This window comes from Convolutriloba macropyga, chromosome 7 (genome assembly GCF_964194025.1).
Source record: "Convolutriloba macropyga chromosome 7, txConMacr16.3, whole genome shotgun sequence".
NCBI lineage: Eukaryota > Metazoa > Xenacoelomorpha > Acoela > Convolutidae > Convolutriloba > Convolutriloba macropyga.
In genome coordinates this window covers 34,803,687-34,815,954 of record NC_134474.1, presented here as the reverse complement: position 1 = coordinate 34,815,954, position 12,268 = coordinate 34,803,687, and the positions used below count along the sequence as shown (strand labels likewise).

Genomic DNA, 12,268 nt, shown 5'->3' with positions numbered 1-12,268 from the left:
TAGTGATTGGAATGAAACAATTGCAAAAAAAATACTTAACAAAAAATAAACCCAAAATGCAATTTTACCTTGCTATCGCTGCTCGGCTGTTAACAAATCGCAAATGTTCTAAAACATTTCGCAATAGGGTTTTGACAAACCAAAATCCTAATAAATCCAAAATAAATTATGTATTATTTTTTTATTTATAATTATATGTTTAATTCATCGAAAGACAGCAAAACTTATTTCCGGAATTTTTTAGGAGCCGGAGGCACAATTTGCCAATATCTAAGTGAAGGAAGATTATGTCAGCAGTTTTTTGTCCGCACCTCTCGGCCAACTAGACAAAGACTGTTTGTGAGTTCAAACAGCTCACCAACTCTCTTAGATCTTTAAGTGTCAAACCAATGAGACAATTGTCAACAGTTATTTCATATTTGATCAAGAATTAAGAAAAATGTGAACAAAGTAACGGAAGTTAGGCTCCTTGGAAATAGGGGAATTCAGAAATTGTTTTGATATTCTACGCTTGACAAGCTTGCTAATGATACAACTCACAATCCTGTACGATTAATATATGGATTGGCGAAAATTGACTGAACAAAGAAAACAGTTGAACATATAGTTCCTCTCCCCACTAATGTGCATCGGAAAAAATAGGCGTAGGCATAAAAACATTAAACCAAATGCCATGTTCACCATCATCTGGGTTTATAGCTGGTGGGTGAAAGAGTCAGAAGTTAAATTAATTTTTACTGTTTTGCGAGGGTCCATTGATTGCTCAATTTTATATTACCAAGTGGTCACAAACTATCATTCATATTTCAGGAAAATTCCTTTCCTCGGGAAATTCCCTCAGTGGCTCTGTTCACGCAGAAACAGCCCATCTCTCATCCAGACACCTGCTTTCATCAGGCGACCAAACAAGCAACAACAACAACAACAACAGCCAAAGTGCAGCCCAGACATCCCAGGAGGAAGAGGAGGCCAAACTACCCTGGGAAGCGTGTGCCCTTGAGAAGGAGTCCAAATTCACTTACCTCTGGCTGTTTCTCTGGGCACTCATCGTGTTCTGGCTATTCATCGGTGGGTTTTGGCAGTCTCATTAAGATTATTTAAAAATGCTTTCTCATTCAACTTGGCCGACGAAGGTTCTTAGAACAGCAGAAACTGATTTTCAAAAAACATTTTGACTTTTGTTTGTATTATTCTAACTTATACTGTTTCGTGAGAACATTGTGATTATTTTCTAAGCACCATTGTGAGTCAGAATTATGGGTCTAGGAAATAAACCCCCACGAAAAAAAAACCACTTAACTTTAGATAGGAAAAAAAACACGGAAAATAACCCCAACGGAAATAAACCCCCACGGAAATAAACCCCCATTTTAAAATTGAAATTCGGCCGTGATAATTTGTTCTGTTGTCATAGTTTCATATCAAGTCACACGGGCCGCTGAGGCATGGCCATGGCCCGCGAGGCATGGCCAAACGCGCTAAATGCGCAGCTCTTTAATGGTAAAGTGGGGGTTTATTCCCGTGGGGGTTTATTTCCTATCTAAAATGAAGTGGGGTTTTTTTCCGTGGGTTTTTTTTCGCAACCACAGAATTATGACTATGATATGGCGCTTTGACATTTCATTTGGCTTTTGTTTTTTGCAGCACTTGCCATTATTTGTGACGACTTCTTCGTCCCGTCTCTTGAGGAGATATCAGACAGACTGAACTTGACTGAAGACGTGGCTGGTGCCACCTTCATGGCTGCCGGATCCTCTGCTCCAGAGCTATTCACGTCTCTCTCCGGTGTATTTGTGAAGAGTGATATCGGAATCGGCACTATCGTTGGAAGTGCCATCTTTAATCTGCTGATCATTATTGCGTTATCAGCCGCTCTTGCCGGAAAAGTGAGTCACTCTACGCCAGTAATAGAGAAATATCTGCACCAGCACCCAGGTTTACCCTATTAAGGTTCTGCCTTGATATTAAGTCGTATCAGATTTAGGTTCAATCAGTTTCTGGGGAAAATTAGTTAAAATTTAGTACACTAGTTGAGGTTTCGACTTTATGAAAAGATCATAAAGTTGAGAGGAGGGGGAATTTACCACTTAAATTACACGGTCAAGCAGATTAAGATTAATGGTCGAATGACGGTCTGTTAATATCCAATACCGGTTGGCCACTATCTTTTCATGCCCAAGTTCTTTCCATAAGACGACAAAGGATCCTCATTTACAAAAAAGTTGAAGAACCACGGTTTTGATCTAGCCAAAAGGTTTACTTACGTTATAGGCCCCTTTTTATACCCAATATAACCATGGCCAGCCACGGGTCTTTCGTATCTAATTATGACCATCTACTGTCTTTTTGTACATCCCGGGTCGAGGTGTCACCGCTTAAATTTGCAAAAAAATGTAAGATTTGCGGTAAATTTGTATAAAAGTGTAAGATTTGCGTTCAATGCGATGAATGTGGTGAAATAAAAACTTTAAGCGGTGAAAAATTTTTCTTCACCGCTTAAGCGGTGAAAGAAAATTTTTCACCGCTATCAGCAGAATGCGGTGAAAAAAATTTCAGCGCTACCAACATAATGCGGTGAAAAAGTTTTCGCCGCTACCAGCAGAATGCGGTGAAAAAAAATTTTCACCGCTAAAATCGCAAATCTTACAAATACCGATTTCAACGCTTATCTTAAAATCACAGAAAATATCGTTGCAGTAAAAAAAATTCACTGCATTCAACGCTAAAAGATGCGGGCGCTTTGCGGTGAAAAAGTTTTCTTTATTTTCACCGCTATTCACCGCTAGTCTTTTTTTCTAGACATCATTTTTTGTCTAAACCTCGACCCGGGATGGTTTTGATAAGTCGACACACAGTCCTTTCATAACCAATGTTGGTCTACCAAGGTCTCTTCATATTCAAAACCAAAAGACATTTCATTTTAAAGCCAATACTGATTGCCCGTGTTGACCGTTCTTGGAAACCATATCCAAGAATCATATATGGTTCCATACAGGCCATACAAAAATTTCTTATATGATCTTGCTATGCGTTGCCGAGAATTCCATATATGATTTTTATATGGCATCCAAGATTTGAAGATTCTTTTTTTTTCTTGTCCCAGGAGCTCCTTCAAATATCCCACACGACCTTAAAAGGTTTCCACACACAATAACATTTTATGGTAAAATGGTACCATATATGGTTCTTATATGGTTCTTATGTGGTTCCTTTATGGTTCTTACAAGACCATACATCCTCCATTCTATTTTGCAGCACCCAGTAGGCAGCTTTAGCTGCCTTCTATAGGCAGTATTGCCCAGTTCACATCAACCTTTAGCCAACCGCTCCAATATACAGCAATTTTAACACAATAATCTCTCTGAGTCCCATTTATGGTCGACCTATGATTTCTTACGGTTCTTAAAAGACCATAAACGTTCCATTCTAATTTACAGAACCCAATAGGCAACGTAAGCTGTTTTTTTAGCAGTGTTGCCCAGTCTACAAAAATTATGAAAAAAAATCTTTATTTAAAAATAATTTATTTATGTATTTCTTGGTAATCATATCAAAGACCATAATAACAAAATAAAAACTGACATTTTTACAGGTATAGGGCCGCATATGCTGGCTTCAGATGTTTATTGCAGCATTTATAGCACATTTTATCACAATCCACGTAACACAACAAATTACAATAACATCAAATTAAAAAAACCCTAATTAAAAAGAACAGTAGCTTATTTTTGTGTAATTGAATGAGCTCTCTGTTACTATTTATGCCTTCTGAACAAAATTCCCGCAAAACACTATAGTATGGCTTTTTATTTGTGAAAAGAATGCTCGTTGTTTTTGCTACTGATGTTGGCTCTAGAAACAATGTATTTGTGCCAAATTTTAAGGTCGTTTTGTTGCTTTTCTTCTAGTATTTTTTGAAAACTCCACGCGGTGCTGAAGTATACATATGGCTTCTGCTAACAAAAATGTCTTACTTGATATCAAATTTCCAGCTTTTTAGACACTCTTTGAGAAATCTGAAAAGTCATGGATTTCTTGGCAACCCTGTGCAAGACCATAAAAATATGTGGTCTTGGATATGGTTGCCAACAAATAAAAAATTGAACTAAACTAATTTGCTTTTTTGGAAAGCTTAATGTAGTCAGAAGATGTTAATTAAGCTGTTCTCTGTCATTTCTTGTATTTTTTGACTTCAACTTTAATGGTCTTACATGGCACCATAAATATGTATGGTCTTGGTTATGGTTCCCAAGACACCCTGAATATCACTTTTTTTCAAGTGTCTTGATGAGTTTTTCTCCACTCAGAGTGCAATGTATGGGTGTTTTTAGAGCTTTTTGAGCAATGTTGATATTTTTGCATTGTCATCTATATGGTTGCCAAGTTACCATATTCTCCATATATGGCTTGGACATGGTTGCCAAGAAAGGTTTTTGGTGGTCAACCCGGGTGAGCTCAAATTGCTTCACAAATAGATATATCTGCAACAAGATATCACGATAAATGTTTTTAAAAGTGACACATTTCCACATAACTAAGATACTGTCTATTAGCTCGAAATGAAAAAAGACGAAATGAACATTAATTTCAGAAATGTCCATCTTGTTACTAATTCGAGGTTAAGAAGTTAATTAGCAGTTTTGTAATTACCAATATCATTGTTCGCGAGAATAATGAACTCTTTGGGTTGGTTCTCAAGTAATTAAATTACTTTAAAAATTTAGCAATAAAAATTTAATCTAATTGCGTGCTCGAAATAGTGGTTACGTTTATCAACGAATACTAATTACAAAATGTTCGCCTTTTTAGGGTATAAATAACTTGTTTCCATGTTTTGTGTAACTAAGTTTAATTGCTCTTAAACGAAGTTTGTAGCAATTATATTAGTCCTGTCGGTCTTTTTTTATGCGATTCTTCGCTTGACCGGTTTTTTCTATCCTACCATAAAAGTTTTATCTAAATTTTTATCACGAGCTTATTCATCTCCAAGGGCAAGAACTTTAGTCAACCATGGTAGAATGAAGCTATTTTGTGATCCCGCAGTCAGCCCCGAGTCTGTCCATACCCGTTCACGGCCGACCAACTACGTTCTTTTCACGGTCTTTATTACCCATATTGATCAAACACGATCTTTTCACAAGTCATGTTCTCAACTAGGATAACAGTAGTATATTTTCTTGTATTGTCAATAAAACGTCAACAGAAAATGAGCGAGAATGAAATGCTGTACGTATATAGTGGGTTTGTAGCAAAAAGTGACATAGTAAGAATAGAGACTTGAGGTATTATGACTCACTATTGGGTATTATGACTACTGAATTGGATTAAATATCACAGTATTGCAGTAGGACACTGTAGCAGTACAGCACTATTGAAGTGTCACAATACAGTGTTGTGGATTGGATTATGATTGGTGTGTTGTTATGTTGATAGGTGTTGAACATAGACTGGCGACCTCTGTCTCGTGATGCGCTGTTCTACTCTCTGTCAATAGTGTGTTTCATTGTGTTCTGTTGGGATGGGGAGATCACAGTGTATGAGGCAGCTGGTCTCTTCTCTCTCTACATCGTATACGTCACTCTCATGTTCTTCAACCCACACCTCATGAACTACATGAACCTCATCTCATGCTGGTTAGCATGTAATTTCCCGGATTGAACCTTCTTGGCAACCAATCCAACAGCCATTAAAAACCTTTAGCTGAACCCATATGAGAAGACTTTGCCCCGACTTTGACTAAGCGCTGTACCACGTATTTATAGTCATTGTCCCCACTCGAATGATAACCCTGTTTGATCACCATAAATAGAACGCACAAAAAATAAATTTGATTGAAAAACTTGGCCAAGTAGAAATATTTTGCCAACCAATTTTCCTAGAAGACAACTATAGTAAGTTACTGTCTTGATAACCAAACATTAACTGAATCGATGCCTTGTCAATTCAGGGGAGCGAGCGTGCCGAAACCAGACACCACTGTCTCAGAAATTGCAGGCAAAACAGACAATGAGAAATAACATAAAACCTATAAACTTACTCTCCATAATAATGAAAATATTTAATTCCTAAAAGATAAACCTGAAACCATAAGTTGATACAAAAGTATACCAGATTTTGTTTCAGCCGACTTTTCGAAAGTTTGATGAAAGTTCTCGGTGCACACAAATAGTTTTAAAGTAGCATGAATTTGACACTCAACTAGGACCAGATGTCTAATTTTGAACAAATCATTAACAACTGTGTACAGATTTCGTTGTCAACGAAATGAATTCTCAGAGAACACTCAAACAGTACTTAAAGAAATATCAACAAATACACAAATATCTGTTAAAAGTCAATACTTGCTTGTTTTTTTTCTAGTTGGACTTTATTTTTCTTTAGGTTCTTTGTATTATTGATAGGGCTTAAGAAATCACATAGGGCTTAATGTGACAAGCAATAATCTCATAGATGATTTAGTACGATTACTAGCGATCTTTTCCAAAAATCACTGAAATGTTCCAGATTCTGATAACTTTTGAATATCTTAATTTAGAAATACAATAAATGTAATTCAGGAAACATGTTTATTGTCGTCCTTGATACTCAAAACGTACCACATTACCACTGTATCAATATCTCAAAGTTTCCTCTTTTAAAACTAAGTAACATATTTTTTATTGCGAAAAAGGGTGATAGCTATGCATTTTTGGTGTCTTTCATTTTTTGTTTCATAACAATCGAACAACTTTTGTTATCATTGTCAAATTTTTTTTTTCAGCCATGAAGCAAACTACATATTCTTCAACCAACTCTGCACTTTAAGTTTTTTTATATGTTTTATTCGATGGTCTTGAACATTAGTGTTTCAAATTGTTCGACTAGTGGCAAAACAATTGGCCTTTGAACACCCATGTGCCCATGTGGATTTAAACAAATTTAAGGTAAAGAATTTGTGGAAAAAATATCTGTGCAAATTTGATTATTTGATCTCGAACTTGTTTCATTTTCAGTTCTTGAGTGACTTTCTCTCCTTGATTTTGTAGTTTTTGCGTGACCTATGCTGCGTTTATTTAGAAATTAGACCTACAGCTAAAATAAAAGCCTTTGTAAGATGTGATATTCCAAGGTGCTAATAGCGGATTGGTTAATACTTTAGTCTTTTACGGCAGAGGAAGGCGTTTGCAACCCCTATTTCTTCGACGTTAATGGGATTTCTTAGGCCTTTTTCTTGATTGCACTTCATAAAAAATAATAGTTCCAAGTTTTCTAAAATAAAGACAGTGCAAAAATCAAATATTTATTCAAAAAGTTTATTCAGAAAAAGATCAGAAAATATTGCTGCACGTATCCACAAATAAATTTTATGGAAATGAAAGATTCTTCAATTTGTCCGCGTTCAGTAAAAATTATATAAATCAAGACTAACGTTAATTGAAAATCTGAATTAGGGTGGAAATAAATAAAACTGAATTACTCTAGAAAAATTTTGTTTTTCCCCAGGCAAAATGTTGTTTTGCTACAAAATACATAAAAGAACAGATTATCAACGAATTTTCAATATATACTTTATTGATTGAAAGCGGATCATAAACGGAAATTTTTCAAAAAAATCGAAATTTTGATCCTAATTTGTTATAATTTTTTCAGAGAAAACAAATAGCATCGAACACAAGTTTTTGACCTCTCATCAATTTTTTTTTGGAGACTGAAACTAATTTATGAACATTAACACCTTTGTTTTCATTTTTGGTAATTTTTTAACGACCACAAAAACTTTCAGGGCAGTAATAAAAATTCTAATACTTTTATCGGATTTTAGGATTAAGGGAAAATATAATATCAGACAAGGGAAATGCTTAAATACGGTGTTTTAATTTAATCTATGTCGAGCATTGTTCTTTTGATACGCTATGAAACGATTTTGAAATCAATGCTTAAGCCAGAAACCCAACTGAAAAATAGCACATAGATGAAATGAACAATACTGATTTAAACAAAATGAAGAATACTGATTTAAACAAAATCAGTTCAGTAAAGATTGAAGTGAAGCGTTATGAATCAAGGATGCTCGTTAATGTGCGTTCGCACATGATTTTCCGCCCCGAGCTCATCTACACTTTTGACTTAATTGTGAACCAAATGAAGAGCTAGAAAATAGATGTTTGAGTATTAAAAAACGTTTAAAAACCTAACTATTTAATGAATTACATAATTCCATGCCTCATTACAGCGCTGACAAAATTTGTCATTGAAAAAACTACGAGAAAAAAAAACAAACAACGAAATAAGCAAAACAAGAATTTCACGGCAAAAACTAAGTATCTAAATTTGAACGCACCTAGTAACATCGCCAAAATGCAATCGTTTAAAACCTTAACTGCACAAATTTACTTTGTTTATACTATACAGCAGATGGCAATTTTCTTTAATGAGACTAAGTAACAAAGTCGACAAAAGGAATTAATAAGGCGAAATTGAAATATCAATCAACTTTTTTTAAACCAAATAATTTCTAACAAAATTAACGAAACAATTCTTAATAAATTTACTAAACATTCATTATGAAACCAAAAGGACCTGTCGTTGGTTAGATTAAGCCATAGGAACGGATTACCGAAGCAGGAAAACTCAAAAAATTAAACGATTTGCGAAAACACAAAATATTGAAGCCATTAAAATCATTAGCTATTATCGGAATATTATGTATTCTTCCTTCCATTTTCATTCAAACCAATGCAATTAAATTTACACTGAAAAATTAAAAAAAGTGCATTTGGGCCACATTTGAAAATCATTGCGATCTGTAATTACCCGAATGAGCTAAAAGAAGAGAGAAAGAAACACAAGTACACCACTAAAACTTTTATTTAAACGCATATTGTTCACAAACAAAACATCAGTTACGACATGATATTACTGGACATTTAATATCAATAGCTAATATTTGAACATTGTGTTTTTATTTGTTTCAATTTTTCTTTATACTAATTCAGCAAAAATTAAACTGGAAGAAAAAATAAGTTCATTTGGACCACATTTGAAAATCATTCTGATCTGTTTTTAACTGAATGTGCTAAAAGAAGAGAAAAAGAAACACAAACACACCACTCATGAAAAATTGCTATGAAAGTGCATCTTGTCCATCAAACAAACATCAGTTACAACATAACATCATCAGACACCTAAATTTTGATTACAAGAAATTGGATGAGACCTCTCAATGATGAGAATAAGCTAAAAGTTGACGAAAAAAAACTATTCGCTATAAAATAACTGCCTCGGGTGACACCGATCCTTGAATACTCAATTACAAGCTTTTAAGACCGGTCAGCTATTTATGCCTACCTAAAGATTTTAAAAAAATAGCCAAAAACCGCTAAATCAATAAAAAAAATTGAGCGAGAAAAGTGCCGTAGCCATTAAAAAATGACTTTTCGGTAAGGACTTTTCTATCATTCCTTAATTTTTTAACAGCATGGGATTCTTTGGTTTTCAATGTGACTTCAAAATATCAATAAATATGAACAAATACATTAAAACCACGAAATTTCTGAGAAAACTAGTGGTAACAACGCCATTAAACTCAATTGCTTTCCGCGAAAGGCAATAAAAGCTAACGATGGGAGCATAAGGGTTATGCCTCGATGAAACCACAAAAATTTTTGTCATTGACAAGTCATGGATACGATAAGACATTACAATAAGTCATTAACTAAGAAAACAACAACAAATACAGGCAAAAACCAAAAATTCAGTAGAAAAATGCGAGAAGGTGTCGAAGCCATTTAAACCATAAGTTTTTCTTTGAAAACTTTATCTATGATCCATTGAGCGTCCTTTCTAAGGCAATTGAAGCTAATTTTAATAGGATAATGTGATGAGATTTCAGAAAAAAGCAAAAACAAATCCAAAAAAATTCCCAATGTCCAAAAAATTTATGAAAACTCGGGCATCGATTTTATCAAACCAATAGTTAGAAGATAAAGCCGCAAAATAGATTATTTTTGTTGAACTAGGAGAGGAGGAGTTCCGGTAATTACTGAGACGTTGGTACAGTTCACAAAAAAAAGTTTACGATTGGTTAATGTTCAAAAAAAATTTTCAAAAAAATATTTTTGAACTCTTATTAGCCTTTAAACTCAATAGCTTTCAACAGAAGTCAACAAATACGCTCAGTCATGACTCAATAGAAAGACAAAGATGTTTTCTATTCATGGGTCTTCAATAAGATATCACAATAAGTCTTATGACTGTGAGAACAAAAACAAACACAGAAAGCAATAATTCTTTAGAAAAGTTCGAGAGGAAAGTGTCGCAGCCTTTTAAACCATATCCTTTTATCTGAAAATTTTATCTATGTTCCATTTATTGTTTTTTCAAAACCACTGGGAGCTCTCAATATTAGGATAATGTGATAAGATTTCAACAGCAGCCAAAAATACAAATATCCAAAAGTTTTAATAAATTTAAATTTTTTTTGAAACCTTGTGGCATCGAAGCCATAAAAACAGGAGTTAGAAAAAAACGGTAATCAGAATAGTTTAGATTTTTGTAGAAAGAAGAGAGAAAGGAAGGGGTTCTTGTTGTTACTGAGAAATTCTTACAAATCATGAAAATAGGTTTAAAATTGGTTAATGTTCAAAAATTTTTTCTGAAAAATTATTTCTAAAATATGAACAGACAATAAGTTCAATAGCTGTCAACAGAAGTCAATAAATACGCTCAGTTATGGCTCGATAGAAGCACAAAGATGTCTGTCATGCATGGGTAATCAATGAGATATCACAATAAGTCTTATGCCTATGAAAACAACAACAAATACAGGCGAAAACCAAAAAATCAGAAGAAAAGTGCGAGAAGAAAGTGTCGAGGCCATTTAAACCATAAGCTTTTCTTTGAAAAATTTATCTAGGATCCATTAAACGTTCTTTCTAAGCCAATTGGAACTAACTTTATTAGGAAAAGGTGATGAGATTTCGGAAGAAGCAAAAACAAATCCAAAAATTTTCCCAATGTCCAAAAATTTATGAAAACTCGCGCATCGATTTTATCAAACCAATAGTTAGAAGCTAAAGCCGCCAACTAGATTATTTTTGTTGAACTAGGAAAGAAAGAGATCCGGTAATTACTGAGACGTTGGTACAGTTCACGAAGATAAGTTTACGATTGGTTAATGTTCAAAAAAAATTTCGACAATTTTTTTTTGAAGTCTGAACAGCCTTTAAATTCTATAGCTTTCAACAGACGTCAGTAAATACGCTCAGTCATAACTCATTAGAAAGGCACAGATGTTTGTCTTGCATGTGTAATCAATAAGATATCACAATAAGTCTTATGTCTATGAAAACAACAACAAATACAGGCGAAAACCAAAAAACCAGTAGAAAAGAAAAGTGCGAGAAGAAAGTGTCGAAGCTTTTTAAACCATAAGTTTTTCTTCGAAAACTTCATCTATGATCCATTAAACGTCTTCCCTAAACCAACGGGAGCTATCCAAATTAGGATAATGTGATAAAATTTCAAAAAGATTCAAAAATACGAGAATACCCAAAAATGTTAAAATTCTTTTTGAAATCTTGTGATATCAAAGTCATAAAACCAATAGTTGAGAACTATTGGGAGCTAAGATAAAACCGCTAAACAGATTAATTTTTGTTGCAGTAGAAAGGAGGGGAATCATTTCAGTACTGAGGCTGACTTAGAGTTTACAAAAATTAGTTTAAGATCGGTTTGTGATCAAAAAAAATTTTCGAAAAATTATTTATGAGGTCTTAACAGTCATTAGCTGTCCAAACAAAGCATTGAATAGCTCCACTAATGCTCATTACAAAAACCATTGCACTATTAGTTAACGATTCTTTGTCATAGGGCTCCAAAAACTCAGTAAAACCTCGAAAAAAAAATCAAAATGTGCGATTCCTGGAAAAAGTGTTTTTTTTTTGTTCATTTGGCGTCATTTTACTGTAAATCAAGCTTATCATTAACCAAACATTGATTTGAAAAGTGAACAGTCTCTAGGTGACCTAAAAACATATGAAGTTTTCTAAGAAACAGCTCTCAAATAGAATTCGAATTTTTTTATAGTAAACTTCACTATGAGACCAGAACTTTTTATCACCTTTCGTGCATTAGGAATACGAAATTGTTTTTTGTGGCGTGAAATGTAATTTTGAATGAAAACTTTTTTAAAAAAAATCATAAAGATCATAATTTGAAGAAAAATTACACTAAAATTACGAAATAATACCAAATATCACGTGTTCACACAAAACTTCAATCCTCGATA

The 12,268-nt window shown here is 33.9% G+C and overlaps 1 protein-coding gene across 8 annotated transcripts in view; it reads left to right on the top strand.

Annotated features, from left to right (window-relative positions):
* LOC142342810 (sodium/potassium/calcium exchanger 5-like) overlaps positions 1-12,268 on the top strand; it is a 108,611-nt gene that overhangs the window by 68,578 nt on the left and 27,765 nt on the right. For all 8 annotated transcript variants that reach the window (XM_075394398.1, XM_075394393.1, XM_075394397.1 and 5 more), the window contains 3 exons: positions 811-1,068; positions 1,645-1,886; positions 5,434-5,633. In XM_075394398.1, coding sequence (XP_075250513.1) covers positions 811-1,068; positions 1,645-1,886; positions 5,434-5,633 — 700 coding nt within the window. The remainder of the gene's footprint in view (positions 1-810; positions 1,069-1,644; positions 1,887-5,433; positions 5,634-12,268) is intronic.